This window comes from Cricetulus griseus, chromosome 7, assembly GCF_003668045.3.
Source record: "Cricetulus griseus strain 17A/GY chromosome 7, alternate assembly CriGri-PICRH-1.0, whole genome shotgun sequence".
NCBI classification, from domain to species: Eukaryota; Metazoa; Chordata; class Mammalia; order Rodentia; family Cricetidae; genus Cricetulus; species Cricetulus griseus.
Genome location: NC_048600.1, coordinates 130,795,385 through 130,813,589, shown reverse-complemented (window position 1 = coordinate 130,813,589; position 18,205 = coordinate 130,795,385). Strand labels below are relative to the sequence as shown.

Here is an 18,205-nt window from a genome sequence, read left to right as displayed (position 1 = left end):
GCGCGCGCGTGCGTAAAGGCAAGCCCAAGAGGCGTCCGTAAACACGTTGTGGGGAGCTGGGGGCGGGGTGTGTGTGTGTGTCGGGGGGCGGTGAGGGACCTCACGCACGCGCGCTTCCGATGGGGGCGGGACCTTGTGCCGGGGGGGCGGGGCCTCAGGCGGCGCGTGCGCAGGCGCGTGCTGGGCAGTGCGGGCGCGGCGCGGCGCGGCGCGGGGGGCGGGGCTCCGGGGCTCGGAGCTGGCCTGGGGCGAGCTGGTGTCTGGCGGGGCCGGGGCTGCGGGTGACCAGTGGCGGTCGGGGGCCCGGAGCCGGTCGCCGGCGCCATGGAGGACGACGACAGCTATGGTGAGTGGACTTCGGCCGGCCCGCCGCTCCTCCGTGCGCTCCCGCCGGCGCCCGGGGTCCCTGGAGCGGGGCGCGGAGCTCTGGGTGGCCGTGGTGCGAGGGCCCGGGGGTGACTGGCCAGGCGCTCGCGGGCCTGAGGGTCGCCGGGGCTGAGGGTCACCTGCACCTTAGCGTCTCCAGGAACTGTGTCACCCGGGCCCGAGGGTCGCCGGGAATTGAGTGTCACCCGGGGCTAAGGGTCACCCAGGCCTGGGGAGTCCGGGGCAGGGGGCGCCCGAGCCCGAGGGTGCCCGGAGAAGGTGGTGTTAAACCCGCCTGACGGTCTCCGGGACCCGGGCTGCTGGGGCCCCAGGAGGGGAGTCACCGGGTTAGAGGGTCGCGGGGCCGGGGCGGGGGCGGCAGGGGCGCTGAGGGGCGCCCGGGTCATCAGGATGCCGCCGAGGAGCCCCGGGGCGTCAAGGGTCGCCAGGGCCGGGTGCCTGGGGTCGGAGACTCCAAGGCGAGGCGAGGCGAGGCGAGTCACCCGCTGCTTGTCACCCGCTTGGCTGGCGCCGCGAGCGGCCGCGGGAGCCACACGCCCGGCCTGCGATCCCCAGCAGTTTCCGGCTCTCCGGGGTGTTAGAAGTTGTGTGCCCCATCCAGCTCTTTGTTCCGAGATGATCACGAGTGACCTGACCAAGGCCTCCGACACGGGGACCTTGGCCAGGTTCGTGTTACTGTCGCACTGTGAATTAGCTCCCGGTCCCCGCGTCTGTCAGTCAGGGCCTGACCACACTGGGCAAGGAGATCAAGTCTGAGCCGAGGGCGATGACACTAGTCCACACCCTCCATCTGGACAAGAATCGAAACAGATCCTCTCTGCTCACCTTGCTGGGGGTCACCCAGCGCTCTCTGGCCCCTCGGAGGGTCTGCAGTCTCAGGAGCTGTGGGAGGTTTATCTGAAACGCCTTACGTGGTGTTAGCATTGTGTCCACGAGGAATGGAACAAACAGTGTCAGGTGGAGCAAGTGGCAAACTTTTCTGGTTTGGCAGGGAAGTTCTGATCGGGAAGGTAGCATGCTCACCGCGGCCAAGCTCTGCTTTATTGCCTCACAGGAAGCATTGCCTTCTTACCCTCTGCCATGGGGTATTCAAATGCCAGACGGGAAGCCGGTTAGGTCTTTGCAGGTAACCATAGAGAACTCTGACCTGGTGAAGCCAGAAGGAAGGGAGGAGGGTTATGGCTAACAGCCGGACCCTGAGCTTTGGATGCATGAACACCTTTTCACTAAATGTTAGAGGTGTGTACCTGTTCAGTGGAATACAGACCAGCCTTTGCTGCCTTCAGGTAGAAAGGCAATGCGTGCCTTCCTTTGTGACTGACAAGTAGGTAGTTACCTGCCAGCAGTCCCCAAGAGAGTGCTTGTCCCCTTTGAACCCTCTGGGTTTTCTTATTCTGCTGGAAACCTTCACAAACTCCCCCCCTCTTGTCCTTTGTTGCCCCTGGGTCCCAGTGTTTTGCCCTGCTTTGTTCTTGCCCTCCCCTGGCGTTATAGCCTGCTGGGTGAGGCAAGAGGCTGCTGTTCTGGTTGGTTTTAATAGTAACTGCTTTGACTCAGGCATGACTTCTACTTGGAAGGGGAAAACAGAAGCAGTGTTTTAGTTCTTGTTACTGCCATGAACAGGGGCTCCAACCCAAATTTACTATATAGTTCTGGAGCTCAGAAGTGCAAATTAGGTCACACTGGGCTGGTACCAAGATTTCATTAGTACAGTATTCCTTCCAGAGACTGGGGGACAAGTTGGCTTCCTTGTCCTTCTAGCCTGGATCGCGTTTGTTTCCCTTGGTTTGGTGTGGGTCTCTCTTCTGTGTTTATGGTAGCCTCTGTCCACTCCGTCCACCCGATGCCCTTTCCCAAGGACACTTTTTGTGTCTCAGCCACCTGGATAACCCAGGATAAGCACTGTAGCCACCCACAATTGAGCCTCTCTTTTGCCATGTGAGGGAACACTTTTTAAAGATTTGAGGATTAGGACATTCACATCTTTAAATTTTTTTACAGTCATTTATTTATTTATTTTATGCATATGGAAGTCAGAAGGTATCTACAGGGTTGGTTCTCGGCTTCTGCTCTGCCTGCCCCAGGATCACACTTAGGTTGTCAGGCTTGTCACCAAGTGCCTTAACCTACTAGGCCATCTCACCATCCCAGATGTGGGCATGCTTTGCAAGCCATTATTAGGAGAGCTGCACAGGGTGATGAAAAGGAAAGGAAATTTATCACCCCCTTTGTACACCTTCCTGTCTTTTTTGGGAGGAACTAGAGGGACTATGCACAAGAAAGCTCCTCAAGTATCCTATAGTATAAAATGGTCCTGACAAGACTGAGACTATTCTCTCTCTCCTCCTCCCCACCCAGACCCTCCCCTCCTCCTGTTCCTCCCCTCCTCTTTCCTTATCTTCTCTCTCTTCCCCCTTCTCGTGCTCTCCTCTTTCCCTTTTGAGTTGGGAGAGCACCTCCCTATATGCTGCTGGAGCTGACCTCAAATTCCTAGGTTTAAGTGATCCTCCTGCCTCAGCCTTCTGAGTAGCCGGTGCCTTGGTGTCTGGCTGAGCCTGCCAGCTTGGTTTGCTTTAGTATCAGAGCTAACCTTTCCCCTTAGAGGTTGGTGGAGAATTTACTTGGACCAGTTTCCACATGTGAAGAGGAAACTCATGCTGGGGATTCATGCTCAGAGCCTCCATTGTTTTCTTCCAGATGAACTTTTTAAGCCGTAATACTTAGTTGTTTTTTTTTAAATAATAAGAAACTATTTCATGCGGCCTTGACTTTTTTACATACAAATGTTTTAGCCAGGTTTGCCCTGTGGTTTGCTCCTGTCTGTCTTTGTGTTGGCCTTGGACCTTTACCACCGTTCTGTGGGAAAAATGCATTTGGATCGAAGAGCTATCAGTTTGGTATTAGAAATAAAACCTTTAGAGTACAATGCATGTATCGTATGCTGAAGACAGAGCACATGTCTTAGAGGTTCGCTGTCCGATTAAAGGGACTTTGAAAAGCACACAGTGAGGCAGTCTTGACTGCAGAGACCATTTGACTACTACACCTATGCAGACTGTACCGTTCCTGATTCTATAAAGAACTCTGTGCCGGCACTGTGGAGTCTTGCCAGACAGAACTGTTGGCTCATATGTTCAACTATGTGTGTTCATGGGGAAGAAAAAGTGTCAACTTGTATTTTGTGTCCATCCTGCTTAGGACACCCACACGGGGTCTGACTGGAGTCAGAGGGCTCTGTGCAATGCCGTGCAGGGTTGTGCACAGGAGCCATGCGAGGGTCTCACCCTGCTGCACAGTAATGGTCCTCAGGTTGGGGCTAACTCCTGGATTCTATTAACTTTTTTTAAATTTTGAGACAAGGTCTTTGTGCTTGCCACAAACTCCTATGTCTCTCAAAATAACCTTGAACTCTGGTCTTCCTGCCTCCACCTCCTGAGTGCTGAGTTACAGATGTGCACCATTCCCAGCTTAACCTTTTTTCTGAACATCGTGTTCATATAACCTTATTCTGATTTTGTTTTATGTGTATGAGTCTTTTGTCTGCCGCACATATGTGCACTGTGTGTGTGCCCAGTGCCCTTGAAGGTCGGAGGAGGGGTCACATCCCCTGGAACTGGAGTTACAGAGGGGTGTGAGACATCATGTGTCAGGGGGCTGGGAATCAAAGCTGGATCCCTGCAAGAGCAGCCAGCACTCTTAACCGCAGAGACAACTCCAGCTGCCATATAATTGATTGATTGATTGATTTGTTTGTTTGTTTGTTTATTGAGATAGGGTCTCATGTGCAGCCCAGGCTAGCCTAGAACTTATTATGGCCTTGAATTTACAGAGATCTAGTTGTCGCTGCCTCTCTGACACTGGGATTAAAGGTGTGTACCACCATGCCTGTCTTCTCCATTATAGAAACTTAAAAGGAGAGCCCTTGGAATCATAGCAAATGAATGCAAGTTAAATGCCTTGTTTCTGCTCCTTTTAGGTTGGATTGCCTAGGCAAGCTCTCAACAGATAATTGGCCTTTATGTTTAGGAAAGCTTGCAGGTGAACTGGAAGATTATCGCATACAAAAGAGGTCTGCCAAATCACCTGCCCCCATCAGCTCCTGAAGTGCCTGCAATATAGTTTTGGTGTTGAGCTCCTAGATCCATTGCAAGCAGAGTAGAATCAACTTTTAGTTAGATTATCAACACTCAAGAAGAGTTGAGCAAATCTAGGTTTCATTTTCTTGGTAGAGGGTGAGCAGCAAGGTAGGACATACAGGAAAATAGTTGATTTGCATAGCCTGTGGGGATTACTGAGATGCAGCTGCAGCTTGGTGTCTCTAGCTTTGGCTCATGAGGGAATTGAGCAGAGCATACTCAGGACACAATACCCAGGCCTTTCAGAATCACCTCTCATTTGTTCCTTCTGTCCATCTGTCTCCTGCCGCCATGATCACTGAAGACTGCCAGGATCTGACCTGGTGTCTATGCATGGTTAGGTGTGGTGTCTAAAGCACAGGGGTGCCCCAGGAGAAGAACCCTGTGGTGTGTGGACACAGAGCTGTACTGAACTGTGGTTACTGTGGGAGCGCTGCCACAGGAAAAGCATGGCGTGAAGGGCAGGTGTGGAGGAAGTAGGCATAGCAAGTCTGTTGGTGGGAGCAAGGCCTCTCGGCAGCTGTGACCTAATTTTATGTGCCTAGGGCTCTGGCAGGTACTTCAGGGGAAGGGTTGTAGAGCAGAAATGATCACTGTCCACAACAAGAAATCCAAGTGTTGTACTGCAGCTGAAAGGAGAATTTATATCCAGAAAGGGGAAGAGCTGGAGCTGACCATGTTGTACAGTGAGCTATGGGGATCCATAGAGTTACAGAGGATTGTGAGCCACCGTGTGGGGACTGGGAATCAAACCCAGGTCCTCTGAAAAAGCAACAAATTCTCCTAACCACTGACCCATCTCTCCAGTCCCAAGAATATATATATTTTAATATTTATTTATTTTATATACATTGGTGTTTTGCCTATGTGTGTCTGCGTGAGGGTGTTGGATCCTGGAGCTGGAGTTATGAGCTGCCATGTGGGTGCTGGGAATTGAACCCAGAGTCTCTGGAAGAGCAGCTAATGCTCTTACCCGCATTTTCTAAAATGCTGACGCCTTAGGAAAGGTATTCATATTTCTCACCATTGGTTGATCTCCTAGTCTCTCTGAACACTCAAATCATTGGCTCTTTTTTTATCTTATGGCCCCCCTGCTTCATTACTCATCAGTGCACATCCTGACTCCCCGGGTCTCAGGTTTGAAAGCAAGACTTGTTTTTACTGTCACAGGGTACCCTACCCAAGAGAAGATTGACTTGGGGATTTTGTTTCTTCTTCCTGGCTTTTAACTTCAAGACATGTAACCTGATTTCCTGTGTCCAGGGTTGTTCACAAGGGTTGGTCTCCTGCCAGGCCTCTGGGAACTCTCAGAGACTGTGTGTAACAGCCTCTGAACGTGTATTTTCCCAGGATCTCAGCTAACTCCGGATCTTGAGAGATGTGGAATCACCCATGCTTCTCTTGAGATAGCTTCGGTAACAGGACTGTCTAGGGTGACTTCCCAGTAGTGAGGGTTTTACATCAGAACCCTGGCAGGATGACCACCTTCCTGTGGCTGGTCCTTAGGCAGAGCATGGTGTTCCCTCTGCCATCCCTTGGAGCAGGTCCTGGTGGACTTTTCTTTGTCCCCACCTTCCCCACCTTAGTAAATCAATCTGGGAGTGAGTGAGCAGAGATGCTTGCCCTGGCTCTCTGCACACAATGAGGTGCACAGTGTTCTGATCAGGACCCGGGGCATGTGGCATTTGGAAGAAAGATACTTTTTTTTTTTTTTTTTTTTTTTTGTGTGCCTCTAGAACAGGCTGTGGGGCCTAAGGTCCTGTATAGGCAGCCTAGCAACCACAGAGGAGTAAGAGGTTGAACCAAGTCCCTTCTGGCCTTAATGTTTGGAGTTTGGTGTTTGCTTTCATTCTCCATCCCAAACAGGAATACTGGCTCTCCTGGGCGTGCTTCACCATAAACAGAACCACTTTTCTTCGTTCCTCTGTGATCTGAATGACTTTCATTGTTTTCAAATTTGGTTACACACTGAATGATTTGGCTTGAAAAGAACACAGTTAAGTGAATTGAAGGCTTTCTTAGAAACATGACTACATCGTTACATATTCCTGGGTTGATGCTAACAACTCAGGGAGTGTAAGTATATTTAGAGCTCTTGATGCATAATGCCAATTTGCCTTTCAAAAGGACTGCACCCATGTGCCCCGTTCCTAGCCGTGTGGGTACATGTGCACACTCAGTGCAAATACGCCTGGTGGAGGTTAACATCTAACAGCGTCTCAGTTAGAACTGATGTCATGGTCATCAAATGATACCTCATTAAATCTGTTGATTCCTAGCTAGGTTGGAAGTATTTGTTTTGCATCCTTGGTAGCATGAGCTGGCCGTAGGATGATGGTGCCTTAACTGAGATGAACTCTTCTAATGATCTCTGTCAAGTCAGCTGATTTGCATATTTTGCTCACCGTGGTAGTTTAAACTCGGGGAGAGGAGATGTCAGTTCTGGTGGGAGCTTGAGTCAGATTTTGGTCAATTTTAGTTGCTTCGAACCTGTCACCAATTTTGTTGCTAAAACTTTTGTATCTTACAGTGTTATACCTCTGATAAAGTTTAGAATCTTTCCTTTAGGGATGTGGTTCTCAACCTCTGGGTCGTGATCCCTTTGAGGGGTTGAATGACCCTTTCACAAGGTCATCCTGTTTATTGGAAAACACAGATACTTGTATTATGATTTCTAACAGTAGAAAAATTACAGTTAGGAAGTAGCAATGAAAATAACTTTATGGCTGGGGGTCCCCACAACATGAGGAACTGTATCAAAGGGCTGCAGCGTTAGAGAACCACTGCTGTAGAGGAAACATTGCAAGTTAAATGGATGGGTAGCCTGGTTTTCGCTGACAGACAGCTCTGTGTGTGGGTTTGCAGGCGCTGTACTCTCTCCTTTCTGAATGTTCCACGTGTCAAAGGAGACCCTTTTGTCAGGTAGCGTTTTGTCCTGTCTGTTTGGAGCAGTCATGAGTAGTAGGATATTACTCTCCAATACAAACCAGGTGATGACTTTTCTTCCCCCCAAGGGCGTGGAGCCAGATTAAAGGTCACTTGCAAGCAGGGCAGCTCTGACCCATAAGCTTCAGACGTTGGAGAACCTTAGCTGAAGATCCTTGCTGGTAGATCTCTCCTTCATACCCCTGACCAGTCTCCCTGCCACACCCAGCCCCAAGATGAAAGTCCTGTGGAGTGGGCTTCCAAAGGAGAGCTCCTGCCTGAACCTGTCCACACTCATCCCCAGCCACGGCTCGGCTGCCTGTCTCATTATTGTTGCTTAGTTTCAGTTGCAATAATAGAGGCGCGGAGGAGGTGGAGAATCACTTAGAAATCTCAAGAAGCGAATCCCATACCCTTTCAAACTGCTGGTAATGGTGTTCAGTTTCTCTTTGCCCCAGCAGCCGGGGGCAGCGGGGGCAGCCGGGGGCAGCCGGGGGCAGCCGGGGGCAGCCGGGATTTTACCAGGCTGCTGTTCCGGGAGGGTGATGCCAGTGTTCCTGTGGTGGCTGATTGGGACTTACAGGGAGGGCCAGGACAGCATCTTCCTGCCTGCCATGGGCTCATGTGCACCGCTTTTGCTTAGGGCTTGTTTTTAAGGTCCCTGTTGTCCTTTGTGTTGGTGTGAAGGGTGTGTTGGTGTGAAGGGTGTGTTGGTGTGAACCTTTCCTGGTGACATCACTTTTCTTGTTTCCAGTAGCTAGTTTTAATTGCTTATTCAGTCAACAAGAATAGTCACTGCTTAGCTCCACAGCTCCTGACAGAGAAAGACATGGGCATGAAGGCAAGCCATGGAGGAGCACGTCAGAGTGGATGTGACAGGCAGGGGAACTGTCATGGAGGAGCTGGTGGTGCTTGGACTTGTTTGGAAAGGTCAGGTGATCTAAGTAGATGAACGGGGCAAACACACTGCAGGCAGAGGGAGAGGTAGACCAGGAGGCCCCAGCCGCAGGTGTGGCATGGGCCTGGCCAAGTGGTGGGAGGAGGCCTGAGCAGCTAAGAAGCCGCAGGAACTCTGTGTGTGAATGTGTGTGTGAGAGTGTGAGTGTGAGTGCCTGTGAGTATGTGTGAGAGTGTGAGTGTGAGTGCCTGTGAGTGTGTGTGTGAGAGTGTGAGTGTGAGTGCCTGTGAGTGTGTGTGTGAGAGTGTGAGTGTGAGTGCCTGTGAGTGTGTGTGTGTGAGTGTGTGAGTGTGAGTGCCTGTGAGTATGTGTGTGAGTGTGAATGTGAGTGCCTGTGAGTGTGTGTGAGAGTGTGAGTGTGAGTGCCTGTGAGTGTGTGTGTGAGAGTGTGAGTGTGAGTGCCTGTGAGTGTGTGTGTGAGTGTGTGAGTGTGAGTGCCTGTGAGTGTGTGTGTGAGAGTGTGAGTGTGAGTGCCTGTGAGTGTGTGTGTGTGAGTGTGTGAGTGTGAGTGCCTGTGAGTATGTGTGTGAGTGTGAATGTGAGTGCCTGTGAGTGTGTGTGAGAGTGTGAGTGTGAGTGCCTGTGAGTGTGTGTGTGAGAGTGTGAGTGTGAGTGCCTGTGAGTGTGTGTGTGAGTGTGTGAGTGTGAGTGCCTGTGAGTGTGTGTGTGAGAGTGTGAGTGTGAGTGCCTGTGAGTGTGTGTGTGTGAGTGTGTGAGTGTGAGTGCCTGTGAGTATGTGTGTGAGTGTGAATGTGAGTGCCTGTGAGTGTGTGTGAGAGTGTGAGTGTGAGTGCCTGTGAGTGTGTGTGTGAGAGTGTGAGTGTGAGTGCCTGTGAGTGTGTGTGTGAGTGTGTGAGTGTGAGTGCCTGTGAGTGTGTGTGAGAGTGTGAGTGTGAGTGCCTGTGAGTGTGTGTGTGTGAGTGTGTGAGTGTGAGTGCCTGTGAGTATGTGTGTGAGTGTGAATGTGAGTGCCTGTGAGTGTGTGTGAGAGTGTGAGTGTGAGTGAGTGCCTGTGAGTGTGTGTGTGTGAGAGTGTGAGTGCATGTGAGTGTGTGAGTGCCTGTGAGTGTGTGTGTGAGAGTGTGAGTGTATGTGAGTGTGTGAGTGCATGTGAGTGTGTGAGATTGTGAGTGTGCCTGTGAGTGTGTGAGTGTGAATGTGTGTGAGAGTGTGAGTGCATGTGAGTGTGTGAGTGCCTGTGAGTGTGTGTGTGAGTGCACATGTGTGTACATGTGTGTATGAGAGTATGTGTGAGAGTGTGTGTGTGTGAAGAGTGTGTGTGAGTGTGCGTATTTTGAAGATCCATGAGTTAGTTTGGTACCTTCCATGTGGAATGTGCTGAGGGTCTAACTTGGCACAGTGGAAGCAGAGGAGAGAATAAATGCAGTGACGGGCAGGAAGTGGACAAAACTTGGCTACTAGATTTTGGAGGGCACAACATTGAAAAGACATGAAGGAAGAGGCAAAGGTGCTCTAGTTTCTAACCTTGAGTGGCTGCTTGGAGAACCCTGGATTTTAACTGGCTGCAGCAGGGACAATGCTGCAGGACTCTCTGCAACTTTAGATTGCTGGGTTTGAATGAAAATGGAGACCATGAGTACATGAATGGGAGGCAATGCCCAGAGCTGACCCTGGCGCCAACAGTGGCGCCTCAGGCACAGCCCGGCTGATGGGCTGGAGAGAGGAGACCGGAGGCACAGGCACACGTGCTTCCAGCAGCTAGACTGTGACTGGAGAGAATAAGAGGGTGGGAGAAGGCACACCAGGAGCATGCTGAGTAGCTGGAGGCGATCCAGAATGGAGAACACTTTGCTTTTAATTCGTAGTCCAGTTGACACCACCCCACCTCCACCCTCCACCCCCGTGTAGCCAAGGGTAATCTTGAACTTCAGCCTCCGCCTCCTGAGTACTAGCGTGACAGGAGTGTACCCCACACTTGGTTTGTGTGGTGCTGGGATGGAACCTAGGGATTTGTGCACGCCAGGCAAACAGTCTGCCACCCAAACTACAGCCCCTGCCCATAATAGAATTTAAAATACCCGTTTCAGTAGTTATTCTCGGCCAGTCTTGAGTTAAACAGTGTTCCTGTGTGCTGGGCAGTGACCAGTAGCAGTAGGCTCAGTCTCCCCTCCTGTGCCTGTGTGGCAGCTGCAGACTGCATGTATGTTTGAAATCTCTTCAGCATGTAACTTTCTCTTCAATTCCGAGCCCCTGAAACATGATCCCCAGCAACTGTAATGACTGCAAGCAGGAGCACATACTTAGTTTTGGTGAATTCTAGTTGTTTCCGCACTGACCAGACTCCCTTGTCATATGAAGTCATTGTGGCAGCTCATGCCCTCTCCATTCTCCTCCACACGCCATTAACATCTTTACTTTGTCACCATTCAGTTACCATTCTGGTTATTCAGGCTGGAAATCATGAACTCCCCCCCCCCACCTCCCCCTCCCCCCGTCATCCTCAGGGGTGCCATCCATCCACCTTCTTTGACATAGGGGGTCTCTCATTGGCCTGGAGCTCACCAAGTTGGCTAGGCCAGTGAGCCCCAGGATTCCCCTGCCTCCGCTTTCCAGCCCTGGGATTACAAGTGCAGACTACCATCTCCAGCATTATTAGGTGGTTCTGGGGTCAAAGTTAGGCTCTCATGTTTCAAGACAAGCACTTACCAACAGAGCTGTCTCCTCAACCCCTCTTTTCCTTCTCTCTCTCTCTTTTTGTGGTCTAAACTGTTTTCTATCGGTCCACCTGTTTGTCCATCTAGTTAACTTAGAAGAACGGACAAACCTGTCTTCTCTGCTAGGGTACTTGTGTTGAGAACTTAAAAAATTACAGGCCCTGCTTTCAAAGAGCTCACAGCACAGGGCTCATGGTGAGTTGAATGTTTTCAAGAATTCAGGAGAGCTGTGAGGTCTACAGGCACCAAGTTTCCATCATGGTCCATGACAGTGGGGAGCATTCATGATCCAGGGTTCCCCTCTGAACTGCTTCCACCATGTAAACTGCTGGCATTGGACACTTGCTGTTTAGTCTCCACTGTGAGGTATGCAGCATTGCAGGGTTGTTGTCAGTGAAGTGGCAGGCCCCCCTCCTCCTTCCCACTCCTAGGTCCTCCTCCTCTCCGTGCTCCTCCTGCTCCCTGACACATCTGCTGTCATCCCCGGGACCTCTCTTCCTGAAACCCAAAGCTGCTTTTCCAGTAGACTTGTACTGTTCTTGGCTCGTCCTTATTGCCCACATCTGATATTACACTTTATTAATACTATGCTGTGTATTTACCCACTTTTTTTTGTCTTCCCCTTATAACTGAGCATAAATAGTTCTGTGTCTCAGCATGGTCTGTATTGCAGGTTACTGAATCTTTTATATTGAAAGAATTGTTGTGACTCTTAGGGTTGAAGTGTTTGTGGGGTCAAGATAAAGGTAGTTTTTGTCTCCTAACCCTCTGGGTAGAGTGATTTGGATGAGTCCATATAATCTCAGAGCCTCTGGCAAGCAAATTGGGGTGGTGGCATTAGGGTCATACAGACTGGGCTTTGATTCCCTGGAGCCCAGACACTCCAGGTTGGTGGCTGGGCAGCCAGACCTTAGTTCCAAGTCTGAGCCGACTGCCTCTCGGGCACCTAGAGCCTTGTGTGGAAGAAGACAAAGGCTGTCTGTGGGAAGCACACATTCAATGGAGCAACAGAGCAGATCCAGGTAGTTACAGCTCCAGAATCCGTGTAGCTGAGCTTTAACTGCAGCTTCCGGAGGAGAAGCAGAGTTCAGTCAGGGTCATCGATAAAGAACACTGACTGTCTTCGAGGGACTTCTGCAAAATCAGTCTTGTGTCACCTGGCGCTGTAGGCGCAGCTGTGGACCGTGGGTCTCAGGAGCACATCCAGCTGCCCTGGAAACTGTGATGCCATCTTGTTCTGATGCCTCTTGGTGGGCTGTCACTTGGTGAGGATGACTACCTGGTACTGGATTGAGTGGCCGGAACTTTGGAGGACGTCGCTGGTGCTCTGAAAGTGCCCCTGCTATTCCGACTTTACCTGGAGAGTTAAAGAGTGATTTCTTCTTGACCTGTTTTCTAACCTCACTGAGATGTCTTCCAGGCTCTCTCTGTTCAGATTGCAGTGAGCAAGCATGGAGGAGATGAGATTCTTGGAGGATTGCTAGGGTTAGACTTGGAAGGTTGTCTTATACAGTGCAATGGCCATCTGAGCTCCCAGCCTGCTCTGCCTCCAGAGGAAGCAGCACTTTGGGAGTGTACCACGGGCAGCAGGAAGGCTCCTCGGTGTCTGGGATGTCTCAGAGGCCCAGGGGTTCCTGCTTCAGTGACCTCTGACCCTGCTTGTCTCACTCAATAGACAGGACTTCCTTTCCTGTCATCTGACCCAGCCTACAAGCTTAGCAGGGCTTGGCACATTGGTTCTAAGTTTGTTGACTGAATCCTAAAATCTGCCCCAATCTGTTTCAGCACAGGAGCTGAAGTCATCGGATAGCTCATGGCAGCTGTGAGTCCCACTTAGAGCTCTAGCTCATGCACGTGGCTTGCCTCCCTCTTCTGTGGGTCTGTGGTTTGTTTGGAGGTCCTGATGCAGCTGGCTGTGGGTAGAACAGTTAAGTCTCACTGTTGTCTTGTTGGGACAGTGAAGAGACACTTTAGGCCTTTGATGTGTTTTTGTTTTGGTTTTTGTTTTTTGAGTCAGGGTTTCTCTGTGTAACCCTGGCTGTCCTGGAACTTGCTCTGTAGACCAGACTGGACTAGAACTTGGAGAGATCTGCCTGCCTCTGCATCCTGAGTGCTGGGTTTAAAGGTGTGAGCCACCACTGCCGGGCTTTCTTTGTTTTAGACAGGGTTTAACAATGAAGTCTCTGGCTGGCCTACAACTCAATTTGTAGACCAGGGTGGTCTTGAACTCACAGAGATCCGCCTGCCTCCTGAATGCTGAGATTAAAGGTGTATGTCCCCAGATCACTTTGTGCCTTTGAGATTTAAGTACAATTAAAACAAAATGAACATTTTCTTGAAAAAATATGATTATTTTATACTTGAAAGATGACTGTACCTAGCTAGGCAGTGGCAATGCATACCTTTAATCCCAGCACTCAGAAGTTTCAGGGCAGCCAGGGCTATACAGAGAAACCCTGTCTGGAAAAAAAAAAAAAAAAAAAAAAAAAAAATGTGTTCCCAATTCAAGGGGAAGGGCAGCCATGGTCCTTCCAGCCTGCACTCTGGGTCAGAAGGCTGTGTTGTTGCTGCCCAGCCCTTGAGATGTTTCTGCGCTCTCTTCCAGAGTACAGCTGGTTCTCTTCTGTTTCCAGGCAGTGGAAACATGTCTGAACAATGGGCTAGATAGGAAGAGGAGTTCCTTATTCTGGAAGGACATTGCTTGGTGATTGTTCCCTCCGATGCCCGTCCTTTTCCTGTGTCACATGGACACACTGTGGAGGATGCAGGGAAGTGCTGGTGTGCTGGAGACGCACTTGGTTTAATTTCTACTCTGAGTAGGTCTGAAGCCAAGTTTCTGACTAAATACTAGTGTCCTTCCCTTTCTGGCCATTGTGTTAACTTCTATTTTCTTAACCACAGAAACTTGTGTGCATAGCATTGTGATGAGGGGAGTTTAAGCACGTGCCTGAAAGGTGTGTGACACATGCTCAGAAGTCAACAGGAAAATGCGCTGCACAGCACACTTGACTCTGAGGGGCTGTAGTCGGCTTGAGGGAGTCAGTGACTTTAGTTTCTATCATATCCCAAGGTCAGCTCATGTCCACAACAAAACAGGTCAGACTTCACCTCATTGCAGCCAAGAGTTCTGGTGGAATATTACTTTAATTATGTAAAGGTGTGTTACATTTGTTTATGCTGCATTTGTTTAATTATGTAAAGATGTGTTGCTTTGCTTGCCGGAGGCACCTGATTGGTCAGTAAAAAGCTGAATGACCAATAGAAGGGATAGGTGGGGCTGGCAGGCAGAGAGAATAAGTAGGAGGCGGAATCTAGGCTTGAGAGAAGAGAGAGTGAGGGAGAAAGAGAGGGAAGCAGAGGGAAATGCCCTGGCCAGCCCGTCAGGTGGCCACTAGCCAGCTAGACACAGAGAAACAGGAAAAGTGTGACATACAGAATGAGGCAAAACATAGATTAAGAGAAACTGGTTAAATTAAGTTATAAGAGTTAATGGGACAAGCATAAGATAAGGCCGTCGTTTAATAACTAATAACAAGTCTCTGTCATGGTTTGGGAGCTGGTTGGTGGTCCAAAAGTAAGCCTGTTACAAAGGGCAAATGGAAAAGGAGCGGCTTCTAGGAGAATTTGTCTCCCGTAGAGAAAACAAGGACCTCGATAGTTTGGATTTAAAGGTGGGAAGTGCTCAGTCATGCTGGGTTATGAGCCTGGGGGTCGTCCAAGGTGTTAGCCCAGGTCATGCTAGCGAGTATTTGGTGAACCTGCCTGTGCATTTCGGAAGCTGAGCATGTATTGCTGAGTGGAAAGCAATCCGTAAAGCCACACCCATTGAGAAAATGACCATTTCCACCCATGCTTGTGTCCGCACTGAGACATTTCTCTTCTTAAAAATATACCAGAGTGGGCTGGAGAGATGGCTCAGAGGTTAAGAGCACTCACTGACTGCTCTTCCGGAGGTCCTGAGTTCAATTCCCAGCAACCACATGGTGGCTCACAACCATCCATTATAAGATCTGGTGCCCTCTTCTGGTGTGCAGATATACATGGAAGCAGAATGTTGTATACATAATAAATAAATTAAATCCTTAAAAAAATATACCAGAGTATATTTTAAAGAGTATATCACTCTTTTTAAAAAAAACCATATCACTCTTAAAAAAAAAAAAAAAAGCCAGGCATGGTGGCACACACCTTTAATCCTATAGGGCATTTGGGAGGCAGAGGCAGGAGGATCTCTCTGATTTCCAGGACAGTCTGATATAAATAGCAAGCTCCAGGACAACCAGAGCTATACAAAGAGACCCTGTCTGAAAAACAAACAAACAAACAAAACAGGGTGTGTGTGTGTGTGGGGGGGTGCAGTGTGGGTTCTGGAGAGACAGCTCAGTGGTTAATGCACATATTGCTTTTGCAGAGGATCCAATTTTGGTTCCCAGCACCCACACCCACACCCACACCTGGAAGGTGACAACAGCCTGTACTGCAAACTCTAGGGACCCTTACAGCTTCCTCTGGCCTCCTTGGGCACTTACACTCACCTGCATATAACCATACCAAATATCCTCATAAACACATAATTGAAAATACACAATTTTAAAGCAATTTATTTTGGCTTTCCAGTCTACCCACACTTGTGAACCAAGTCACATTCAGGCTGGGATCTAGGAATGACTGAAAACACACACACACACACACACACACACACACACACACACACACACACACACGGATATAAACACATGGATATAGTTACATATTTTTAAGGCTTGAAATTTTGAAGATCATCCAACCCTAGGAACCTCAGAGTATTCTCTGCAAGGCCCTGTCTGTAGTGGCCGCACAGGCTGGTGGCGGCGAGGGCTGGCCAGTAGAGCAGTTGCCTTCGTTCCCCATATAGACTGTTGGATGAGGGCTGGAGGCTTTTGTGCCCATCACTGTTGCACGGAGAGGCTGTGCTGGCTGCACCTCTCCAGCTGTGACTCTGTAGTCTGATTTCTGTGGTTTTGCTCTGGGCGATTCAGAATTCCCCCTAGAGAGCTTTATGTTTTCAGAGGTTCTTAAGAAGAGATTGAGCAAATCAAAGAAGCAAAAAATACCCCAACCTGCTGTCTTGCACTCCTTTATAATCACCAAGTTTAGCTGCCTGCCTGCTTTAGCTTCCTGAGTGCCTTTGTGTGGTTTTCTGTTTTGTTTCTCTGAAGACATATCCTCCTTATGTGTGGCTGCCATTACTAGGCAGCCCCTGGACTGGTGTCAGCTGTGCTAGGCACAGACCATGGTCTGTGTCCCACAGGACCCCCTCCTCACCTTTCCTGCGTAGGGGAGAGAAGGGCTTAACATTGGGGGCCAGGCACAGGAGACCTTCCGAAGATCCCCAACGTTCTTCTGGGTGGCAGTTTGTTTTACCATAGGGTAAAACAGGCAGGCAGTGTGCTTTACTTGGCAGTGACTGTTCCTTCTTACTTTAGCACTTGTGCATGTTTTGGAAAGTTATAATGGAAATATTCAAGCATAAATAAAAACAGAAGTGTGTGACCTGCAGCTCTCCTCATTAGCATTGGGTGGGATCACCTTTCAGTTTTTCTCTTGTACATATTCCCACCTGTTCATTCTCTTGAGTCTGTTTTTGGAAATGTGGAATGTTTTATGGCTTCCTCTTTAAAACAATACATTTTTTTATGTGTGTGTGTGTGTGTGTGTGTGTGTGTGTATGTGTGTGTGTGTGTGTGAGTATGAGTGAGTGTGTGTATGTGTGAGCATGTGTATGTGTGTGAGTGTGTGTATGTGTGTGAGTGTGTGTATGTGTGTGAGTGTGTGTGTGTGTGTGAGTATGAGTGAGTGTGTGTATGTGTGTGAGCATGTGTATGTGTGTGAGTGTGTGTATGTGTGTGAGTGTGTGTATGTGTGTGAGTGTGTACTGAACTTGTGTCCTTTGGAAGAATAGTGCTCTTAACCTGTGAGCCCCTTTTAACATACACTTATTTATTGTGAGAACTACCTTGATGTAGTTCCTAAAAATATTTTTTAAGTCTTAAATGGTGGGGATGAACTTTGTCCTATAAATCTTACTTTGTGTCTCTGTCAGCTAAAATTGTAGCTGTTTCTTTCCCAAGTTGTGCGTGTGCCGTGTCTGTGGATAGATGAATGTGAAGGGCAGAGGTTGATGCTGGGTGTCTTCATTTGTTGCTGTGTTTTGAGACAGGGTCTCACTATGTGACCCTGACTGGCCTAGGCACTTATTATGTAATTCGGGTTGGCATCAAAGAGCCCCATCTGCCCCTGGTTCCCAAATGCTGAAGTTAAAGGTAGGTGCCACCACACCCAGATTCACCCGGTATTTTGGAACAGGGTCTCTCACTGAACTTGGGCTCATTGGCCAGCCAGCCTAGCCCAATGAATTCCAGGAAACTGGCCTCTCCAGCTTCCCAGGATGAGGTCAGCAGACCCATGCTGTTATGGGGTTGCCAGGGATCCTAACTTTAGTGGCAAACACTTTCCTGACGGAGCCATCTCCCTATCCCTACCATGTCATTTTTCAGTTCACTTACTCAACAGGTATCTCTTAGACCCCTGGTTATGGAGCCTTTCCCCTAGGTGATGTAAGCAGAGGTCTGCCCCCTCCTTACAGATCACAGATGATAAACCAAAACACAAGCCCACCAAAATTCAACCTGTGAGTTTGTCAGGCTCACTTACAGAGTGTGTGAGGGATTACATACATGACCCCAAAGTGACCACAGCAGCAGGAAGTCGTATGGACAACTTCCCCATGGCTCCCTTCAGTTCAACCTTCCACTTTCTGCTTACTTCAGCACCTGCCAAGGCTGTGAGGCCATGCTAGTTAGAGTCGAGTTACATACAGATCTCCAGGGCATGCACGGGGAGCAGCCAGGGTCTCAGGTGAGGTTCCAGTGGCCTTTCCTACCCTTCCCTCGGTGAAGGAACCTCTGTGGTCAGCAGGCCACTGCTGATCTCTTGCAAGGAATCACGGTTACTGTGATGAAGGTGACAGCTGCTATGCCCAGAGGACAGTGCGGCACGGCTTGTTGTGATAGGTGTGCTTCTGGGCCTCAGACTAGACAGTCTCCAGAGAGGCTGCGTCCTAGCTAGGGAAAAGAACAGTCTGA

At 49.5% G+C, this 18,205-nt stretch overlaps 1 protein-coding gene across 1 annotated transcript in view; it reads left to right on the top strand.

Annotated features, from left to right (window-relative positions):
* The first annotated feature begins 202 nt into the window (after positions 1-202).
* The window catches only part of Cyth1 (cytohesin 1), an 84,164-nt gene continuing 66,161 nt past the window's right edge, over positions 203-18,205 (top strand). Inside the window, exon 1 of the mRNA XM_027425524.2 lies at positions 203-346. Coding sequence (XP_027281325.1) covers positions 325-346 — 22 coding nt within the window. The 5' untranslated portion in view covers positions 203-324. The remainder of the gene's footprint in view (positions 347-18,205) is intronic.